This window comes from Ursus americanus, chromosome 8, assembly GCF_024610735.1.
Source record: "Ursus americanus isolate L20-20 chromosome 8, mUrsAme1.1.p, whole genome shotgun sequence".
NCBI classification, from domain to species: Eukaryota; Metazoa; Chordata; class Mammalia; order Carnivora; family Ursidae; genus Ursus; species Ursus americanus.
In genome coordinates, this window is record NC_142134.1 from 28827201 (window position 1) to 28850529 (window position 23329).

The window sequence follows — 23329 nt, forward strand, 5'->3', positions numbered from 1 at the left end:
ATTTTTTAACCAGGCCCTTAGGGTGTTCATCATAAGGCACTGCTGTTTTCTGGTTGTATAACAATTTGCCACTTCCAAGGGACAAAAGGTTGTTTATCTTTTTAATGAAGTCATGGTCAGAAGTAGGTAACATGTGACATGAGAGTAGACATTCATCAAAGATAATTGTTGATGGCAGTCTATGACTCTCTTTAATATGTTCTAAGAATATTCATGGTATTTGAATACAGGTAGAATGCTACCTATTGAAAAGAGGGAAAAAAGTGTCATCAAATATAAAACATGCCAGCTAATTATTTAAGACATAAAACCTGCCAACCCTTTCATTATATGTCCAATACAGGAATGCCCTGAGTTCAATTCTTTCATAGTTACAGGTAAGAATGTGTCTCAGGACCCCCACTCGGCTGCTCTGTTCTGTTCCTACACACCGGTGCTCCCTTCTGAACAATAAAGACTAAGATGCTTGTCACTGCTCCTCAGAGAGGCCTCCAGTGAAGGTTACATGAGTCGTGGGTTTTACCCAGGTGACGCACCTGACGTCAGCCAGCAGTAACATCAATAGGAGAACTACAGGTAGAGAAGCAATCAAGCAAAAGCTCAGACACCACTCTTGGTGTCTATGTCCAGTTCTGGTGCATTAAAATATTTTAATATTTTATTAATATTCATAACTTAATCTAATTAATAGGAAACTGTTTCTTTCTTAAAATATTTTGTGAAACAGAAGAACTTCCCTTACTGACAGGAATAAGATCTTGATGTCTATGGTAAATATATTACACTGGCTATTGGGTCTTTAGAACAATGAGTTTAATGCACTGTGGTGCTCATCCAGTGCTTAATTGTAGGAACAATACCAGATGATCCAGAACACTGGCAAATTCCTCTTATCTTATCACACAGCACCCTCAGTGGTCTTTTTAAAATGTATATCAGTACATACAACTCTCCAGGTAAAACTCCTCAAACAGTGTCTCACTGCCCTTAGAATAAAAATGAAAAGGTACTCCTGTGTAACTTCCCTGACCTCATCTACCACTCCACATCTGCTACGTTGGCTCCAGCCACTCGGACTTGGTTTTTTTTTTCCCATTTCTTGGATACACCGCATTCATTCCTATTTCAAGGTTTTACTATTGCTTTTTGCTTAGTCTAGAAGTCTCTTTCCCCATATCTTCTACTTTCTGGCTAACCCTCCTACCTAAAACAGCTTTCCTGTACCTCTTCACATTACCCTGATATATTTTCAAAACAGTATTTGTGATTATGTGAAATTACCCTGTTGATTTGTTTACTTGTTTTTATTGTTTATTGCCTACCTGTCCTCAAAAGCATGGGAGCTTATGAGTAAAAAAAAGTTATGTCTCATTCATCTCTAGAATGCTACCTACCTCTGAGAACACTTTCTAGCACGGAATACACTTTTTGAATGAATGAATGAATTCAAATCACAGCAGCATACAGTAATGGGGTGATTTAAAAGTTCAAATTTGTTGCAGCCCTACAGTTACTTAAAATCATAGTTCTAAGTTTCACAAAAAAAACCTCCTCTTTTCTTTACCTGAAAATACAAGATAGAGCTTAGTTTACTTCTGACAGGTTAATCTGCTTCATTTTCAAACTGACACAGTACCTGTTTTTAATTGAATATTGGTTTTCTGATTCAAATAAACAGCTTTCATGAAAGTATAGCATTATGAAAATGGGAAAATCTAACGGCCCCCATTTTAAGAGGGAAATCAGTTTGTCAGCACTTCTCAAACACTACTAATAACAATTGATTGTTAATTCCTTAAGAATATGGGAGAGAGCATCAGGTGGGAGAAGGAAGCTATGTAAAGTCAAATTTCTTGTAGAAAAGGAAAAGATGATAATAAATATCAGTTTTGTTAATATCTAAGTGGCAAGCTAATGCCCTGTGAAAGAGACTCCAAAGATAATCATTGCAGTGGCACACCAGGTCCCATCAAGGACACCTGGTTGAAGAAACGCTGTAGCCACTGAACCACAGGGAAGCTCACCGCAGCTACCCAAACCATGGTGACTAATGACATCTAAGGATGTAACCACCTCCTCACAGCATGCCTTTGTTCCCAGGTTTTCACAGATGTGATTCCATTTGGAGCTCTCCCAACACCACAGTGTTTCAATGGTCCCTAAAAATGTGCTAAAGACAAGTACTATAACCTCAGAAAATATGAGCCTTTCTTAGCCACTGCAGCTTCTCTGAGGAGGGAACCACGACCACCCAGTGCTTGGTGTGAATTAGAGGGCTTTCTGGCTGAGCTGTGAAAAAGAAAAGGAGGTGCTATTGTATTTTTCTGTCACTGTGCATATGAAATAGCTATTAATGCTAAGGGAAGCTTTATGTGAGCCTTAGGAAGGAAGTCTTCAGAACTATGGAGAAATCATCTCAGCTGAATTTAGTTGACTCATTCCTATATTACATATGTGTTAAGAAAAGGATTAGGGGTTGTTCAATCACAAAATGTTTCTTTCTAGATTTCATTTTAAGGCAGTCATGATTTAGCAATTTCAAACTTATACATGGTTTTTAATGGTTTCATCCTCTTACTCTCTAACAAAATATTTAAACCCAGGTCAATTTCTGCAAAATCCCTGGGACTTCAAAAACAGAGATCAAGACAGGCAAGTATATTGGGAGATAACAGGCAATAGGTAGGCTAAAAATGATAATACAGTGTAGAAATTAACCTTCAGCCAAATTCTACCAATAGACCTATGGATAGGTTCTCAGATAAGCTGGCTAAATAATGAACACCATAGTAGCGATAACTAGATAAGAAGTTCCAAGGTTATGTGAGCAGTGTCTTCCTGAGAATCTGCAAGATACTTCTCCATCTACTGCATTCACTGTAGTCCACGGACCGCCGTTTCACTGAAGGTTGATCGTGTAATTGTGAGATGTTATTGCATTACTGATAACCTGAAAAAAGTAAAGCCCTTTGAAAGTCATTGTACCACTTAGTGTAGAACTTCTACCAGAGCTAAAGCTAAGAAGTAAAATCATGAGGAAGATTTTCTTATCCTCACAGCTGATTCCGTACTCAAATGCAAATCAGAACTAAGCCACCGCATTTGATAAGCACCCATTGCACTTGTAAGTTTTTTTTTTTAACAGAAAATGAATAAAAGGAGATAGAAAAACAAATCAATCTAAGGTGAATGGGGAAGGTAACTGGATAATGAAGAAAAAAATCTTCTATAGCAACAAAATAGAAGAAATTATTTATGTAGATTTACAAGTAGATGAGCTCCAGATGTTTGGGTTTTTTTTAATCTACTTTTCCCCAGGTGCTTTTCTGCTTAATAAATATAACATCCAAGTTGGAATATTGTTGAGGCATTGAATCACCTAAATTTTGGCTATGCTCTTCTGCTGTTAACTATTTTGAGCTATTTCTCAATAAGGCAGCCGCTACTGAAATCGTAAGTACATAGGCTTGGCAGAGCCAGAGAGAAAAAGTGCAGTCCACAGATTTGTTTCTTCTGTTTTCCCAAAACAGAATCTCATAAAAAATATGCCCTCAAATTTTGTCACTATGCTGCTGTCAAAGAAATTCTGCTCCTCTTCCTAACTCTGAACATTAAACCCATAGTTCTTGTGCTTCTGGGAAGTTATATAGCTCCAGGAAGTGGAGAGGCATCCTCGCAACTGTTCAAATTGTAGCCAGGCAGAATAATCAGTCAATCAGAAACTTCAGTTCCAGTCCGATGGAAGTTTTTGGGGCCAACTTGGAAAAGCATACAGAACAAGTTTGACTTTACTGCCAAGATCATTTCCAGGACATTGGCTAATTAATTATAAAAGCTTTTTCAAAACAAATTTGAGTCTGGCAACCTTTTTTTCCTACCCAAACAGAGGAAAAGAAGGTTAAAAAATAAAAGCCTGAGTTTATTGTGTGGGTTTTTTTTTTCTTTGCCATAGCTTCATCTTCTTTACAAACCCATTTTCTTCTCACCCTAAAATGATCCAGAAGCTTTTGTAGTTGAAGTTACTAAAATAGTAAGTACAGAAATTGAAAAATATTAGTTTGAATTCCTAATTTGCCTTCGGTTGTAGATGAGACCATGGGTCAGTTCCAAAACTTCTCTTCAAACTCTTTGGTGGGAAGCAAAGAATGGAATTTCTTCCTCTCTGTGGGATGAAGAGCTCATTGGATTAACTGCAGTTATTGTAATAGATACAATGTAGATGGACAGTTGCTCTTAAAATGATATACTGTGTTTTGTTAAAAAAAAACACACACAGTAGGGACGCCTGGGTGGCTCAGTCAGTTAAGCGGTTAAGCGTCCAACAATCTTGGTTTCAGCTCAGATCATGCTCTCAGGGCCCTGGGATGGAGCCCTGCCTGGGGCTCCGTGCTGTGTCCAGTATGCTTGTCCCTCTCCCTCTGCTCCTCCCCCTGCTCACACTCTCAGTTTCTCTCTCTCTCAAATAAACAAATAAATAAAGTCTTTTTTAAAAAAAATGATATATTCGTCAGCCTTCACTTCCTGGCTTTGAAAACAAAAGGAACAAAACTGATTTAAATCTTCCTGGTTTTACTTAATATGAACCTCAGTGAATATGAGATGTTCATGACAGGCATCAAAGATTCTGGGTTCAAGTACCACAATCACACAGGTTTTACAGCTGAATCAACACCCCCAAACCATTATGTTCCAACATATTTCATCTAACACTGGAATCAAAAGCTTATGTAATATACATCTTAAGCCATCAAATTTCCTCCGCATATGCCCAGATCTGAAGACACTCAAGAAGGTAAGAAATTTCTCTTAGCCAGCATTTACCAGCTGCTTATTGGCAAATTCCTGGCAAGAGAACTGTCAGTAATAAAAGAAGCTTTTTTTCAAAAAAAAAAAAAAAAAGCCTGTCAACCAGATATTCCTAACTCTGCCTTATCCTGTTATCAACTGCACTGCCTTATTCAGTATCAAGACCCCTGGCAGGGGCGCCCGGGTAGCGCAGCTGTTAAGTGTCTGCCTTCAGCTCAGGGCGTGATCCTGGAGTTCTGGGATCGAGCCCCACATCAGGCTCCTCCGCTGGGAGCCCGCTTCTTCCTCTCCCACTCCCCTGCTGTGTTCCCTCTCTCCCTGGCTGTCTGTCACATAAATAAATAACAATCTTTAAAAAAAAAAAAAAAAAAAAGACCCCTGGCAAACCACAGAAACAGAACCTTACTGGTAAATACTGAATGGAGCCAAAATGTGCCAGTTTTGAAGGCAACTCTAAACAAGACCTCGTTTACTGAGTTTTCTCTTTGCTGCTACTGCTATGTAGCTCCCAATGTATCCAATATTTAAATGACCTTCCATGCTCATTTCAAAGGGGAGGCAAATACAAGGGAGGAGAGCTATCCATATTAGCATATGAAGGGGGAACAGTCCTAGGAATCAAGAATCAATCTCAACATAACCCGGAGGTAACTAAGACGGACCAAAGCAGAGACTTCCTCTTCTGAGGAACACAAACTAAAATGAGAAGGACAACACTAGACTTCAGAAAACCTTGAAAGTCATGTAGGGAAATCTGAACTTAACTTGATGGGAAGCCATTATAAACCTTTGCTCCAGGAGAGAAATATGAGGGTAACAATATGAAAAGTATATTATTGAAATAGGAGAAAACAGAGACAAGAGATTAGTTCCAAGAGCTTTTCTAGCAATCCAGTCTGAGATGATGAAGGCCCAAATAGGGTGCTGCTGGTGAAGGGAAGGAAGAAAGATATCAAAAGCCACTTCACAAGAAAGAACATAAATTCACCTTTCCTATACCTTTTAGAATTCACCAAGGTCTCTAAACCTTTGTCACTGCTCTAAGAGCTGTCCAGGAAAGAGGCACATCTTCATAAGTCTCCATTGCCTTAGAATATAAAATTCAGATTTCTTTATTCAGGTGAAATTTTCACCCAATTAGTCCAAAGTAACTCATTTTGTTTTTTAATGTAAAGTGCAAAATTATACCTACTTACCATTTTCTATGTCCACCCAACTGGGAAAAATGGCCCAAATTCTACCATATTCTTTTTAAAAGAAAGTAAGTCAAGGGGCACATTGGTGGCTCAGTCGGGTAAGCATCTGCCTTTGGCTCAAGTCATGATCCCAGGGTCCTGGGATCAAGCCCCACATCGGGCTCCCTGCTCAGTGGGGAGTCTGCTTCTCCCTCCCCCTGCTCTTGTCCTCTCTCTCTCAAATAAATTAAGTCTTTTTTTTAAAAAAGTAAGTACATCAAGATTCAAACCTAATCGCTCCCCATGGCAAATAGGTGCTTACTATGTTTTAATAGACAAACATATACACAACTAACGAGGCCAGCATTTCCTTTACCTGATGTATCCCCCAAAGGTTAACCATCGCCAGGATTTCTTAAACCTTTATACTTTATCAATGCACTTTTTCCTAAATTATCTCTTTTAATCCTCACAATAACCTTGCGGTAGGGATCATTTTTACTATTTTAAAACTGAGATAACTATAGCTCCAAGACTTATGTTGCCCAAGAGAACACATCTGTAAGGGTTGGAGTCAACACTAATTCTTATCTTCAAACTTCAAATCCCTTGACATAGTGCTTCCCCTTCCATTAGAGAACATGCAAAAAAAAAAAAAAGAAGAAGAAGAAGAAGAAGAAGAAGAAGAAGAGGAGGAGGAGGAGGAGGAGGAGGAGGAGGAGGAGGAGGAGGAGGAACAACCCATCTACATATATCAGTTCCTTTTCAGTTAGGAAACCAACATTTCTAATCTTATTCCAGCATCTTCTAGGTACATATTTAGTCTTAGGTTTCAAAGAAGTAAGATTTCTTTGCTTACCTGGTCCTTCTCTGGTTTATCAGAAATGTCATTCAGACTGGAGGAAGTCAGATTCCTATGGGTCATGGCTGGGCTACCTGCAAAAAACAAAAATGAACCCTAATTAAAGACTTATTTTCAAAAACACAAGACTTTGGTTGTATACTTCATAAACACTTGTAGATGATGATGAGAATGGCAATGATACTTTAGCTCCACTGGGATTCTCCTGAAGAGTTATCCAGAATACAGGCTGGAGCACAAAGATGGTTAAGTTAAAAGTATGTAAAATCACATTAAAAAAAAACACAAAAAAACCAAAAGTATGTAAAATCACAAATACCATGTTTAAGTCTTACTGCCTGGCTCAATTTCAAGATGAGTTAAACTTTGGAAGAAACATCTAAAATGATACACATAAAAATAAATTTACTCTTCGTTTGGCCTGCTTTTTGTCACTGCCCTTTATACACATCCTAAGCTACCTGGTGTCCTTTCCTTTTCCTACTCCCTACACAGATGGCCTCTATCCTCATGTCAGCAGAGATGGCCCCAGACTACAGGCCTGGACCTCATCTCCCCAGGCCTCTGCAGTCCTTCCTAGGGTACCAGTCCCTCTGATCCACCCCAAAACCCATCTGTGTTCCCTTTTCCAGCTGACACTTTAATCAAGATTTCTTCTTGGGGGGCATCTGATCCAGAATCCCCATTCTTTGCCTCAAAGTAGTGCTACCACAGTCCCCTTCTTGCATTCCCATTTTCCAGACTAATACAAGCATATCCCTTCTTTTCCTCAACAGGCCAATCTTATTCACATTAAGGCATAGGTTTCATCAGGAATACTTCATGGGAACCAAGCTCCCTGGCAATACAGTGGCTGTAGGTCAAGTCTACTGGCAATCTAGCCCATGACTTTAGACACCATTATACAAGAAAAGAGAGGAGGGATATCTAGAAGAGTGATAGCCCATCTTCAAGTAGACTATGTTAATCAAAAGAATAACATTCTGTTCATTCCGCAGTTGGACCTGCAGTTGGACTTGAAATTTCTAAGCTTACTAAGCAAAAGAGTAACTTTTCAAAGCCAGGGTGTTTGACCCAACCCCTGCAGGGTGCTGAGTAATGCATTCATCATTAATCCTCAATGATCTGACTCAGGCTGGTCTTCACACCAAAAGGACAAGGGTTGAAAAACAAGCACCAAAGTTTGAACATAGCTTCACATTTGGTTCCAAATTATTTTTTAGATTATAGACTTTAATTTCTACAGATAGAAACTTCAACACATAATTTTACCACAGACTAAAATCTACTCCTAATAATTTCATGTCTAGGTAAAAGCAGCTCTTTAAATAATATAATTGTCTTTAACTACTAAATCAGAAAAATCATAATTTTCTTGAGCTGGCAAAACAGGGTATTTTCCACTCTGCTGCATTTCATTGAGTAAGCATGGCCTAGATCTCTTAAACCCTTTACCTGGTGGGACATTTTATTCTAGGAAAATTTGAGCACAGGGCATTTTTCAAAGGAAAGTTACATCTGAAAAACTGCTTTATGAGCAAAATTAAAAGAACCTTTTCAAAGGCCACATTTTCTCCTTTGAACTACATACCAGGTTTCCAGTGTGCACTCAAAACAAAAGACACCAGGTAAAAACGTGAATGCTCCCAAATAATGCTGGGCTTGAAAGTAATAGGAAATGATGAGTAACTATAATTTTGCACCTTATATTAAAAGCAAAAGCAGGGGCGCCTGAGTGGCTCAGTTGGCTAGGCGTCTACCTTCGGCTCAGGTCATGATCCCAGGGTCCTGGGATGGAGCCCCACATGGGGCTCCTTGCTCAGCAGGGAGTCTGCTTCTCCCTCTCCCTCTGCTGCTCCCTCTGCTTGTGCTTTCTGTCTCTCAAATAAGTAAATAAAGTCTTTCTAAAAAATAAAATAAAAAAATAAAAGCAAAAGCAGTTATTTGGACTAGCTGGGTGAAAATTCTACCTGAATAACTGAAGAAATCTGAACTATATATTCCTAAAGCAATGAAGCCTTAGCAATCCTAATCATAAATTAAAAGTAGCTTATGTAAATTAATAGATAAGACTGATTTCTCATTATCAAATCAATTGATGTAAGTGGCAATACTGAAATAATCTGAAAGAAGTTTCATTAAGTAATATAAATTCTCCGGGAAATATCCTAAATTCATTGATTTGCTTTGGAAACTAAAAACACTGCAAAGGTACATTTTAGCCTAAGCATTGTCCTACTGCTGCAAAAACTAAATAGGTAGAAGCCAAATGAATAAAGTTTTTATTACAGTGGTAATCTTGACTGATGTCACAACTTTTCTAAGAAACCTCATATACTGCCTCATCATTTCTCTCATGACAGTATGGATGTATTTGTACTAATGGGGGAGGGGGCAAGAAAGGCACAGGTGCAAGGAAAATGCAGGAACTAGATGAGGGAAAGTAGGCCAATGTTAAGAAACGACCAAATCTACTGTCCCTCCTACCATTATCTGATTTTCATTAATAAAAGTAATATTAACAACTTCACTGATGTGTAACTTTGTAATACAGTGGAAGAATCCAGAAGGCAACACTTCCAGGTAAACCCTAAGCAAGATGATAAACGTGCTTCAGTGTTTTCCCACCTCCCACCTAGCAAGTTCCCCACCCCTTTGCCCAAACACCTTAACCAAAAACAAATGTTTCCCAATGCAGTGGTCCCCAAAGTGTGGTGCCCAGACCAACAACATTAGCATTACCTGAGCACTTATTAGAAATGCAACTCCTTGAGACTCACCCTAGACCAACTGCAGTGGTCCCCCTTATCTGCTATTTCAGTTACCCAAAGTCCACTGTGGTCCAGAAGCAGGTGATCCTCCTTCTGACAAATCATCAGAAGGTCAATTATAGCCTAAGACCACATTACAAGGCCTACTGCATTCACCTCACTTCATTTACATCACGTAGGCATTTTATCATCTCACATCATAAGAAAGATGAGTACAGTACAATAAGATATTTTGAGAGAGAGAGACCACATTCACATAACTTTTATTATAGTACATTGTTATAATTGTTGTATTTTATTATTATTGTTCATCTTACTTTGCCTAATTTATAAATTAAACTTTATCATAAGTATGTGTGTATAGGAAAAACATAGTATATATAGGGTTCGGGCATCCGCTGGGAATCTTGGAACATAGGTACTGCGGATAGGGGGAACTGCTATATAATCCAAACTCTGGGTTTGGGGCCCAGTAATGAGGTTTTAACAAACCGTTAAAGTAATTTTGAAACTTGCTAAAGTTTGAGAACCACTGTTCTAAATAAACCAGTTATCTTAAGAGGACAGTATGCCCCAGTCAGAATCTGAATTGAAAAAAACATATACAAATTGAAGCAGAGGGGTAGTTCTGATCACCTTGCCCTCTTCCAAGCTACTACTCCAAACTATTGTATCTCAAGAAATCATTTAAGTTACCAACCTCGTCACATAAACACACAGAAAGTGTCTTGCTTGGCTTTTCCTCTAAATCCTCTCCTACATAATCAAATAAATAAATACCTTTGGAAACTCATTATTTAATCACCGTTTTCCAGAAACATATCACCCAAATCAAAGAAGACAAGGACAAGAGCCAAAAGAGATTACAAACCCGGTTATATCCGGAATCAGAAATTTGTGTATGGCATTTCAGCAAACCCAGGAAGCTGTTATGCAACTGATCCCTAACAATGTTCTATTGTGGATATTTTGCACCTGACATTCAATAAGACACATTATCAGGATAAATCAGTGCTTTCTATTTACAGTTTGGGCCTATAATGCAAACTCATTATACTGCAATCCTGAATGAGTGGGGCTAGTAAGAGAAAATGTCAGCTTTTACCAAAAATGTGAAATGCAAGAGTGCCCTACAGTACGCTACTTCTTAAACAGGCAGGGGTTCATTCAACTCAAAGCTACCACTAGTCAGCCCTTTCCATCAAAATCCAGGACATACAAATGTATGTGCTTTTGGGCCAAAGAAACTTTTTTTTTTTTTAAGTTTGATTTCGACAAAAGAAGAAGAATCAGCCTCAGGTGCATCATCATAATTAATTTCCATATCACTGTTTTTTGGCCATAAGAAAAAAAAAAAAGCTTTGGAGAATCACATTTTAGGGAGTTTCACACAATCAAAAACAATTTCATTTTGAAAGTACACACTTGGCAGGTACATACTGTCTTCTATAAAAATTAATTGCATTTTGTACTACGTTTGAAAATCATTGTTATTCTTTAGCACACATGTAGCAATTCATAAAGTCCTTTACAATTATATCTGTTAGATACAATAAAGGTGTTGAGAATTACAGCATAGGAGGAGGAGGAGATTTAAATGTATACGCATTAGATAAAAATGTAAATATGTATGTAATGCAATTAACATATAACCCCCTCGCCTCATACTTTTACAATGAAGCAATAGAGAAACTAAGAATAAGCTAAAACAAGATCACCTTGGGTATGAAATACACTGGATATTTTATTCTTAATAATAATTAAATATTATTTTTAGCATGAAAAATAACTAAGGTAACTTACTATAACAGACATAAGGGAATCTGGGTGTCCATGTCAGAAAATTCAGAGGTATGGGTCTGATTTACACTGCTTGAGACCATCAAACTAATGGTAAGTGCAGTTTTGGAAGAATGCATGCTAATGTGTTCTGTACTCCAGTGACTCACTGATACTCTTTCCCGCCACTGTTGACGTAACAACTCTACTAGAAATCATCTATATCTAAGATTAAGGGGCAACTAATCCTTTTCAGTACTAAGTACTTTAACTTACATTATCTTACTTAATGCTCATAGAAGCACTTTGAAGTTAGTATTATCCTTACTACCACTTTACACATAAAAGAACCTCAAGAAGGTTAAGTTCATGGTCACACAGCAAGTGGTAAAACTATAATTTAAATCTGGATCTCTTAATACTAACCCAACTGCCTCTGAGAAAAAACTGGCCTCTCTCTGTTATTTCCATAAATAAACACACAAACCTCACCATTTCTAACAAGGAGAAAATTTAATATACAACCACAAAGAATATATTCTATTTCTATGCCAATTGTGTGCAATATAATATCATTAAGAATATTCAAGGCAGAAACGTTCTTGGTTTTCAATTTAGCTATTCCCAGAAATAAAGTATACATTTCTTTACTTTTTCATTTTCATAAAGAAAAAAAAGGGGGGGATTGAACTCAGCTACTCTGTTTGCCACTGTGATTAAACATTAGCCCAAAACACAGCTCTGTGACAAAGGAGAAAGGGTGCTAAAAGCAATAGCAATGTAATTACAAATGCAATAATGCTGCATCTTCTGAATGTCCTACCTCATAATCATAGCCAAGTATTAGTAAAATTCCACAATGTACAGTCAACTCTCCACTATTCCCATATTGGTTTTCTCCATATTTCAAGTTCCTCCAACTGCAATTTCTTCCCATTTCAACCACTAAAAACAGGAATATAAGGAAACAAGGAGACTAAATCGACTAGGATACTAACAATGAATAAGACTGGCTAAAAGAGGGGGCGCCTGGGTGGCACAGCAGTTAAGCGCCTGCCTTCAGCTCAGGGCGTGATCCTGGCGTTATGGGATCGAGCCCCACATCAGGCTCCTCCGCTATGAGCCTGCTTCTTCCTCTCCCACTCTCCCTGCTTGTGTTCTCTCTTGCTGGCTGTCTCTATCTTTGTCGAATAAATAAAATCTTAAAAAAAAAAAAAGTATGATCTTTATTAAAAAAAAAAAAAGACTGGCTAAAAGAGAAGCTTGGATTGAGTCAGACCAGTTTCCTAGTCTTTTTTACTTTAAGAATTTATTTATTTAGAGAGAACTCCAGCGAGCGCGTATGCGGGGGGAGGGGCAGAGAGAGAGGGAGAGAGAATCTCAGACTCTGCACTGAGCACGGAGGCTGATGCAGGGCTCGATCTCATGACCCTGAGATCATGACCTGAGCTAAAATCAAGATTCAGATGCTCAAGTGACTGAGCCACCCAGACGCCCCAGTTTCCTAGTCTTCATGGCAACAAAATATTAAGAGCTGCCCCCACTAAAAATAATAATAACATAAACTGTCATTAAGACCTCCAACCCATTCTTACTCCCGACCTTCAAATAAAATACAGATATACTTAAATTGTGACTATTAGATGAAGGAAAGTTAAAAATCTCATCAGAAGGAGCTTTTTGAAAGAATTTCATAAGAGAAAATCAGTTCAGATGTTTTTGCTTGTTTCATTTTTAATTGTTTTGTTTAGAAAATTTTTGTTGTTTGTTCATGCTTTAATATAATATAAATTCCAAGAGCCCAGAGTCAAAGCCCTAGGTTTGTCTTATTCACGGTTTTAGCCTCCTCGGAGCTTGGCACTAAGTGGCACTTAATAAATATTTGTGAATGAATGGATAATAGCAACTGGGTATCATTTTACTTCCATTTGGAGTTACTACTATAAACACTACTGCTCAAAGTCCATTTCCTGTGAAGGGAGATGCTGTGTGCACACTCCAAGAGCCTTCAGACTTGGAAAGCCTTAGAGTAAATAAGGAAGAAGTTTGTAGCTGGCCCAGAACTAACAGAGGGCAAAGACTCTGCCAAACTGGCTAATGGCCTGTCAGTCAGCAGTGGGAACAGACGTGAGAAGCAATAAAGGGGAAAAAAAGAGAATCCCCTGTGAAGGAAGGATCAGGAGGTGAAAATAAGAGGAGAAATAAGGGAGGGTGTCCAGACCTCAGTGAAAGGGAAGAGTAAAGTCTGGGGGAGCTGGAATGACTCAAAGAAGGTGGCTGGCTTGAAAAGTGAAACAAATTTAGAGGAAGGAAGAAGACATCAGAAAATCCAGATAACTTGCAAAGTATGTGACCAAAGTGCCAGCCAAAGGTTGAAGTCACCCCTACCGTATGGGACGAGGGTAATGGAGAAGAGCTCTTATGGAGAGACCAGAAGTGTGCAGGAGCCAAACCACAGCGGCGAACACCGACACCAATAAACCCGCACAAATGCTATTCTCATCTTTTAAAGATCATTCTCTACCCTTTTGAGCCACCTGCCCCTTGATAATCTATCCAACCTCAACCTCTTTGTTCCTATTCTCTGTTTTTGAATTTTCTGACTACTCTGTGGGCTCTTCCCAAAACTCAATGTTAGATCTTAGGCAGCTCAATGCCAAATATACAAGGTTCATCTCTTCTAATTCTTCTTAAATTTCAACCAGCAAAAGCAAAATGCTCTAATCATAGTGACTGCTATTCTAATCATATTGCACTGGATATTTAATTTTTATTATGATCTAAAACAAGGAGTTAATTTTTTAAAAAATTCATTCACTCTGCACACACACACACACACACACTACAAAGACATTTAAAAAAACTCTCTACTCAGCTGAGGAAACACTCCAAAACAAACAAGGACTGGGACACTTACTAAATAGTAAAGTCCCTGTAAAGCACTTCAAGGAATCTATGGTTCTTGTGATTTGTGATTCTGTCATAGTTCTTTCTCTGTGTCTCACACGCACAGGCACACACACAAATATAACACTACAAACAAAAAGTTATTCTGTCCAAAGCACATAAGTGGAAGGACAAAAAATAATCTGTGACCTTATCTCACAAAACTAGAAACAGAAATGAACAACACCATCAGCAAGCTTATGCTGGCTAGTAAAGGATACGTGCAGGAGACCAACGGCAGGTTATGACAGAAGTGAACGAATATCTCACGGCCTTCATTCCAAGTAGGCAATGACCCAAAGTGATTTTACTCAATGCCCCTAAGCCAAGTTAAGGAGGACTTTCAATAGATTCCTGCGGCCACATCGTTCCAAGCACAAGCACTGGTGTGTGATTTCATAAGTGGGGCCTACTCTCTTATATCTATGTAGACACCAAATCCAAGGTAGAGTAAGATTTTGCTAATTCAGATTAATGGAGAGATTCTCCAAGTTAATGAAGTGTCAAAATTTAAAATAATTTAAAAAGGCTACCAGTTATATGATTCAGCAAATGAGTTTATCCCTCTCTCTTCCTGGATACTTTTGAAATGATAGATTAAAAAATACATACTTTTGAAAAAAAAAAACCTAAGGGCATATCAATTGAAAGAACTGGTAGAAGACCGACAGACCAAAAGCTTTCCAGGAGAAGAGCAGATGGAGTATTAGAGCCTGGTACTATTCACACCATGTAGAAATTACAGCATAGAGTATGAGCAGAGAGGCATGTAGTCAAAAAAGAAAAGATCTTCCCAGCAAAACTGAAGAAGTTCCATACTGGAAGATGCCAGTGTAATGGAGGCCCAAGTAAGATGCAGGAGGAAAGGAATGCGTTTAAGGAAAGTCGATGCACAGAAAATTTAACACCACCCAGGCAGAACACCCAGGAGCCAAAGCATTTACCACAGGGCTCCTTGCTAAAGAGGTAGTCAGGAAAGACTAGGGCAGCTAGTGCAGGTGTTTGGACCTCAGACTAAAGTCCTCTGAACTCTAGAATTTAGAGAGTCCCTCAGGATAACCATTCTTACTCTAAGACAAATCCTCTTTCTTAAATACAAATGGACAATTGAGGAAGCCCAAAAATAAAACAGATACCAAAAAAAAAAAAAAAAAAAACCCAAAAAAAAAAAAAAAAGAAAAAGAAATGTAATTTAGAAAACTTAAAAATTCGTATTAGTTTACATAGAGATTTGAGGTGGGTAGGTATTGCCTCCACAGAACATAAACAGGATGTTATGAAAAACAGAACAAGTAAAATGTTTTAAAGTTACAATCACTTTTAAATTACTTTTAAAAAACATATATGATTGCTACATACACATGTGAGCGCATATATATAAAGGTATGAAAATAAGTCAAGAAATCTTGTAGAAAGGAAGGGGAGAGGGGAACAAAGAGCTAGAAAAGATCAGAGGTACAGAGGATCAATCCAGGAAGTCAACATCTGACTACTAGGAGTCCAACTAAGCCAGAACAAGGAAAATGGAGGAGAGAATGCTATTAAAGAGAATATCCCAGAGCTAAAGAACAGGTTTCTTCAAATCACAAGGGTCCCTACAGAAATATTAATAACACAACGCCCCGCAACACATACACACCAATCTAGCCCTCTGTGTAGATGAATCACCATTAAACTTCACAACACTGACAAAGAGAATACCCTACAAATTTTCCATCTAGAAGAGAAAGGAAATAAGAATTGGACTTTGGAATTCTCTAAAGCAACACAGAACGAGTGGAAGAAAATGGAAGCATGTACTTTTAAAGTTCTGAAAGAAAAATTATTTTCAACCTAGAATTTTACACTCATCCAAATTATCAATTGAGTGTGAAAAAACAATAATGAAACTTTCAGGCCAAAAAAAAAAAAAACTTAAAAAAGTCAATGTTTATATGCACTTTCATACAAAGTTACTTGAAATGTGATTTAGTAAAATGAAGGAAATAAACTAAAAAAGATGTATATGGTCTCCAACTCAGGAGGAGCAATGAACGTAAATGTCAGAACGTCAGTTCTGCAGCAGGTGTCCTGCGGAGCAGGAGGGATGGATCTGCAAGAAGAAAGTATCTATAGGGTTTATTACTATCCTTGAGATACTGAAAGAATTCAGGAATATAGTAACAATAGGTAATTCAAAAAATGCAATTCAAAACTCTTGGTTAAAAAAAACATATCATATAGCATTTGAATAAACTACATTCATATAATCATAATACTATAAATGCTATTTATGGATTTGACTTTAGAATCACCTGATAGAGAAAACACAAAATGCATTTATAGAGGCAAGAATGTAAATCTAACCAATACTGACACTAAAGAGTGGAAGTACCAATAACAGAAGTCTGGAAGTGGAAGTAGTGAGGAGAGGGGCAAGGAAGCGTAGGGAAGCTCACCTCCTCCTCTCACCAGGTAAGAAGTCAAAAGATCCCATCAATACTTGCTACCAAAAAAACCAAAATCCAAACACAACAAAAAAACAAAAAGCATACGCTTCTTACCTACAACTACAAATAGAATTAATAATGGAAGAATAATGATACAAACCTATTTGGAGGAAGGACAAGTGTACTAACCAGATAATATTAACAGGAAATATCTAAGAGTAATAAATCAGAAATAGCAAGATAAGCCCAGTATACAAAGATATGAAGATAACTATGAAAAAACTGTAAAAAGAAAATTTAGAAATAATTTGAAGCGTTAAAAGTGGTTAGTTATTAAAAGGACAGTTCTCAGAACACTGAAGATGAAGCAAAGGAGTTTATTTTTTCATTAGCAGTCCTATGCTCTTCTTCAATTTCATAACCATTTGCACATAATACTTTAATAAAAATGTCTATAATATAAAAGTTAATTAAATCTTATTATTTCTAAGTACCTGAAATTAATTTGAGCCTCTATTGAGTAGTATACAACCTCGGGAGATTTAACTGAGTCAAATTTTAATATAAACATGGAAATCAAAATTTTAAGAGTTTAAAATCAATTTTGGGGCGCCCGGGTGGCACAGCGGTTAAGCGTCTGCCTTCGGCTCAGGGCGTGATCCCGGCATTCTGGGATCGAGCCCCACATCAGGCTCCTCCGCTGGGAGCCTGCTTCTTCCTCTCCCACTCCCCCTGCTTGTGTTCTCTCTCGCTGGCTGTCTCTATCTCTGTCAAATAAATAAATAAAATCTTCAAAAAAAATCAATTTTAAGTAGTTTTAACATGTCCCATGAAATAATATTTACACTATTTTTTAAATTATGGCAAGGGAAATTTTTCTTGACAGCTCAGTCTGAAATACTAAAGATTCCAATATATAGCTTTAGTCACCAAAAACCTTTACACCTGAAAAGTATATGCAGAAAAAAGGAAAAAATTATGGACAGAAAAGTAAGCCATTTAGCATAGTCCTACATCTGCAGCCAAATAAATATATAGATATGATGATGATTTAGATATAGATACAGACACAGGCATAGACACAGACATAAAACTTTATTACTTATCTATTTATTTATTTGAGAAAGAGAACATGGAAATGGGGGGAGGGGCAGAAGGAGAGAGAGAATCCCAAGCCAACTCCAGGCTGAGCGTGGAGCCCAACACAGGATCGACCTCACCACCCTGAGATCATGACCTGAGCCGAAACCAAGAGTCAGATGCTTGACTGACTGAGTCATCCAGATAATTCTAAAACTTTAAAAGAGTAATAGATACATTCTCAGCTCCTCCAGTTACAAATGCAGCCCCCTCCTTACTGCTCGATTTATGGCTCATCAAATGTAACCCAAAGAAAAGCCACTCAAATTGGCTTCCTCATGCAGTAACTCCTCATGGCCTTGCCCACGCACATCCAGTTAGTTGATACACATTGCACAGGTGCTAATCACAAATCACCCACAACCCGGAAAGCAGCATCCAGGACAGAAGGTTACGAACACCTCCGGGCACATAAGGCCTCTATCACACACGTGGTCTGAAGACTCTCCACATTTAAGTTCTACAAGTCTAAGGAAGAGCAAAGGAAGGGTGCAATACCTTTCCTGGTGTTGCTCAGACACTCAGTTTCTCCCCCATGGAGAGGTTTATTACACAGTTCAGCAAAAGTGATATCTAGGTTCCAAATGGTGTGGCAGCTTCGAGGCCTCACATGATCCTAGAGTTACTCTGGGGAATTCTGACAAGAATTAAGATGGGCCCAGGACTTCCTTCTTATTGAAAAGCCCAAGCTGAAATGAGATGCTGCAGTTCTGAGTTGATACTGTCCTACTCCTAAACCACATCTAGTTCTAAGAAACCACAAGGATGGGGTTATTTGACTCCATGACACAGATCTGCCTGATGCCAACTGTCACAGCCATCGTTTTTCTTACTGGACAAGGGTTGTGGGGAGGGCAGTACAGGGTAGTGGCTCACGTCTCACCTCTCTCACACATGAACTTAATGGGTCCATAAGGAGAAATACAAAAGGGACCCAAGAGATCATCTATATCGGCATGGAAAGAAGACAAAGTCAGAGTAAGAAAAGATTGTACAATGCAATAATAGTCCTTTATAGAATTGCTACAAGGATTAAGCAAGGAAACACATGAGCAAATGTCCTGCACAGGTTTCAATAGGTGTCCGTTTTCTTCTTTTTCTCTTTGGCCTACAATCATAGGCATAAATCATCTCTGACGTCAAGATCCTTAGGAAACTGTGAAATACAATTGCCATGTCAGACTCTCACCATTTGTAATTTTCCAGCCTAAGGAGAGGAGTTCAGAGAATTGAGAGGTGGCAGCTAGGGGTTGGAATCATCTGAGCCCACTCAAGAAATGAGGCCTGAGGTCTAACCTGAAGCTGTTACTCATCCCATAGAGGGTAAGCAGTAACTTCAGGCAAATCAAAGTTACCAGCTTCTAGGGGCACCTGGGTGGCTCAGTTGTTGGGTGTCTGCCTTCGGCTCAGGGCATGATCCCTGCATTCTAGGATCGAGCCCCACATCGGGCTCCTCTGCTGAGAGCCTGCTTCTTCCTCTCCCACTCCCCCTGCCTGTGTTCCCTCTCTTGCTGGCTGTCTGTCAAATAAATAAATAAAACCTTAAAAAAAAAAAGTTACTAGCTTCTAGCAAAAGTGGGAGGTGCCTCCCTGAGCACAGAGGTCATTAGTAATTATTTACCTGAGAAAACTATGCAATATGTACCTCGCTTACTTACGTGTGTTACATCATGGGGATAGAAGGTTCTTTAGGTAATATCTAATGTGTTCTGAGGAGACTCTGATCTTAGTTCATTCCAGCACCTGTCATTCTGATTTGAGGGCAATATACTCCTTTCTGTATTTACCACTGAAGTTGTATAGAGGGAATAAATTAAGTGGTAAAATATATGAAAGCTCAAACAACAACAAAAAAGATGCAGAGGCTCTAAGAATGCTTCACTTGGTCTAGTTATGTTATTTAAAGATTGTTTAAATCAATGAGAGACTATGGACTATGAGAAACAAACTGAGGGCCTCAGAGGGGAGGGGGGTGGGGGAATGGGATAGGCTGGTGATGGGTAGTAAGGAGGGCACGTATTGCATGGTGCACTTGGTGTTATACACAACTAATGAATCATCGAGCCTTACATCGGAAACCGGGGATGTACTGTATGGTGACTAACATAATATAATAAAAAATCATTAAAAAAATAAAATAAAGATTGTTTAAATCATTGGGCATAGGTACTTCCTAAAAAATCCATTTTCTGCTGAAGCAAAATGAAGAAAAAAGCAGCAGAGAATGAGAAACTCATATCAGTAACAACCTGAATCAGTGTCAAAACTTTAGCTTCAGAAACTTCTCTAGTGTAGTGCTACTGGAATTTTCTCACAGTCACACATTATCTCTGGAACAGGGATACGATATAGAGGGTAGATACAGTAAGTTTAAATGCCCCCACAGGGTAGATAATCTGAAAGATTGGGTATATTATTATAGATGTGGTTCACAGAATCACAGAACTAAAGGATTGGCTGGAGATCATCTGAACAACACTATCAAGCAGTTTTTCTCCTATAACACCAGACACAGCCAATCTCCTAATACCTGTTTATATACTTTTGATGACAGGAAACTTGACACTTAATGAAGCAATCCATTTCATTGTAATAAAGGTCATCCTTTAAAAAAATATTTATTTATTTGACAGAAAGATAGAGACAGAGAGCACAAGAAGGGGTGGGGCAGGGGGTTAATGGGAGAGGGAGAGGGAGAAGCAGGCTCCCCTCTGACCAGGGAGCCTGAAGCAGGGCTCAATCCCAGGCCCCTTAGATCATGACCAGAGCCAAAGGCAGACACTTAACCGACTGAGCCACCCAGGCGCCCCAAAACTCATTCATGTATAGAGTAAACCACCTCAGTTTTCCAGGTAAGTAGCAGCATCGAGATGAATCAAGAAATAGTATGTGCTGGGGCTCCTGGCTGGCTCAGTCAGTAGAATGTGTGACTCTTGACCTGGGGGTTGTGAGTTCAAGGCCCACACTGGGCATAGAGCTTATTTAAAAAAAAAAAAAAAAAGGAAATAGTATGTGCCAACCAAAGCACACACATACTCAGAAAGAGCTGGCTTTCACTTAAATACACATAACTTCTTAGAAATAATGTACAAATAGAAATAATGTTTCCAGGCTTAACTAGACATCTTCATAAGTCGAGGGCCTTGATTTTCCTTTCATATTCTCTAGCACTGAAGAATTGGTCCCTGCAGTCCTCATTCCCTCCCCCAAAATGGCAAACAAAAGTCCCTTGCTGGGGAACCCTGCACCCTCACATAAGAGAGCCGGGACTAAATCCCTGCCATGGGGCTTTACCAGCCTGAACTTGCACCAGGCCATTAATCTTTTGGAAAATCACTGAAATTCATGAATCACTGAATCATAAAAATAAAAACTATGTTCAAATCTTTATCTCAAACATCAGAGTGTCAAGTCAGTATCTTCTTTCCTAAAATGTTTGCCCACAGGGCCTGTTCTCTGAAGAACCAAAGCAAAGTCTGTTTGTCCCTACATATTCATATTAAGCCAGCCCACATAAACCAATGAAGTTGCCCTTTCTCTGGTTCCTCTAATCAACATCCTATGGCTGAGTCAGATCCCTCACTGTCTGCTCACCTCCTAGATAGTCTCCAGGTGCTCACTCTGCCCCTTCAGAGGAGGTTCACTCTCTCTATGAGCACCCCTCACTCTGCTCAGGAGAACCAGCTTACCACAAACATCACCCTCCCCTTGGGAAACAGGCCTGACTAGTAGGTGTCTGAACGAAGGGACTATGTCTGCCTTGTTCATTGGATTTTCCCCACATCTAGCTAAGCATTGGCAAAAGAGTGGTACTTAAAAATATTGAAGTGAATGACTTAACTATCCGAATGAATTAATGTTACAACACCCCAAAACTCTATCACTGTAACTGGCTATAATAAAATTATCACCACTAAAAGGGAAGGGATGCTCCCCATCCAAGGTGATAATCATCATTCTTACTTAAGACAACAGTCACGACTACCACTGCCATTATTACAAATAATAATGGTCTACACGGCCTAAGCCACGAGCTGCTCAAGAGGCAACGCCACTTTCATCCAGGCTCTAGGCTCTTCCCTAGAAATACAGACAAAAAGCATTCAAAGATGTCCTTTGGAAATTGGGGGGATGATTCCACCTTGACACTTAACAGCAGTTCCTAAAATCCAGGCCCCAGCTTAAGTGTGTGTCAGAAGAATCAATTTTTTTAAAAGTAAAACTTTTTAAAAGTAAAATATGGGTTTTTTTGACTGTTACCTTGGCTGTGCAGAAGCTTTTTATCTTGATGAAGTCCCACAAGTTCATTTTTTCTTTTGTTTCTCTTGCCTTTGGACATGTGTCATGAAAAACATTGCTGTGGCCAATGTCAAAGAGGTTGCAGCCTATGTTCTCCTGCATGATTTTGATGGATCCCTGTCTCACATCGAGGTCTTTCATCCATTTGGAGTTTATCTTTGTGTATGGTGTAAGACAGTGGTCAAGTTTCATTCTTTTGCATACTACTGGGAATTTTTACCCCAAAGACACAGACATAGCTAAGAGAAGGGCCATACGCACCCCAATGTTCATAGTAGCATTGTCCACAATAGCTAAATTGTGGAAGGAGCCGAGATGCCCTTCAACAGATAACTGGATTAAGAAGATATGGTCCATATATACAATGGAATATTACTCAGCCATCAGAAAGAACAATTACCCAACATTTGTAGAAACATGGATGGGACTGGAGGAGATTATGCTAAGTGAAATAAGTCAAGCAGAGAAAGACAATTATCATATGGTTTCACTCATTTATGGAACATAAGAAATAGCAGGAAGATCGGTAGGAGAAGGAAGGGAAGAATGAAGGGGGGGTAAACAGAAGGGGTAAGGAACCATGACAGACTATGGACTCTGGGAAACAAACTGAGGGCTTCAGAGGGGAGGGAGTTGGGGGATTGGGATAGGCCAGTGATGGGTATTAAGGAGGGCATGCATTGCATGGAGCACTGGGTGTTATACGCCAATAATGAATCACGGAACATTACATCAAAAACTAAGGATATACTGTATGGTGACAAACATAACATAATAAGAAATTATTATAAAAAATAAATAAATAAAACTATGGGGGAAACTTGCCATTATAATTTAATTTTTCCTGTTCTTCCTCCTCAAAAAGAATGCTGGTATTAGTCTCGCCACTATATTCGCCTAACAAAGGCTGTTCCTTGATTTGTAACCGTGGTTACCCCTGGCGGAACCCATCAGTGTATGGCTCTTCCTGAGGCCAAAGCTGATCATGGCCCGTAGTAGTGTATGTGCTCCAGCTGCTTCCTGCGGTTGACAAGAATGAGCTTTAGAAAACAGAACCATCCCCGAAAATTACCCTTCTGAATTCTGACTTGTTGCCTTGCATTGGAACACACTGGGGATTTC

General features: G+C 38.9%; 1 protein-coding gene across 7 annotated transcripts in view; it reads right to left on the reverse strand.

Moving 5' to 3' along the window:
• Window positions 1-23329, reverse strand: part of SLC4A4 (solute carrier family 4 member 4) — a 349367-nt gene that overhangs the window by 144904 nt on the left and 181134 nt on the right. For all 7 annotated transcript variants that reach the window (XM_045789287.2, XM_087864096.1, XM_087864093.1 and 4 more), the window contains one exon: window positions 6841-6917. In XM_045789287.2, the coding sequence (XP_045645243.2) occupies window positions 6841-6917 (77 nt within the window). The remainder of the gene's footprint in view (window positions 1-6840; window positions 6918-23329) is intronic.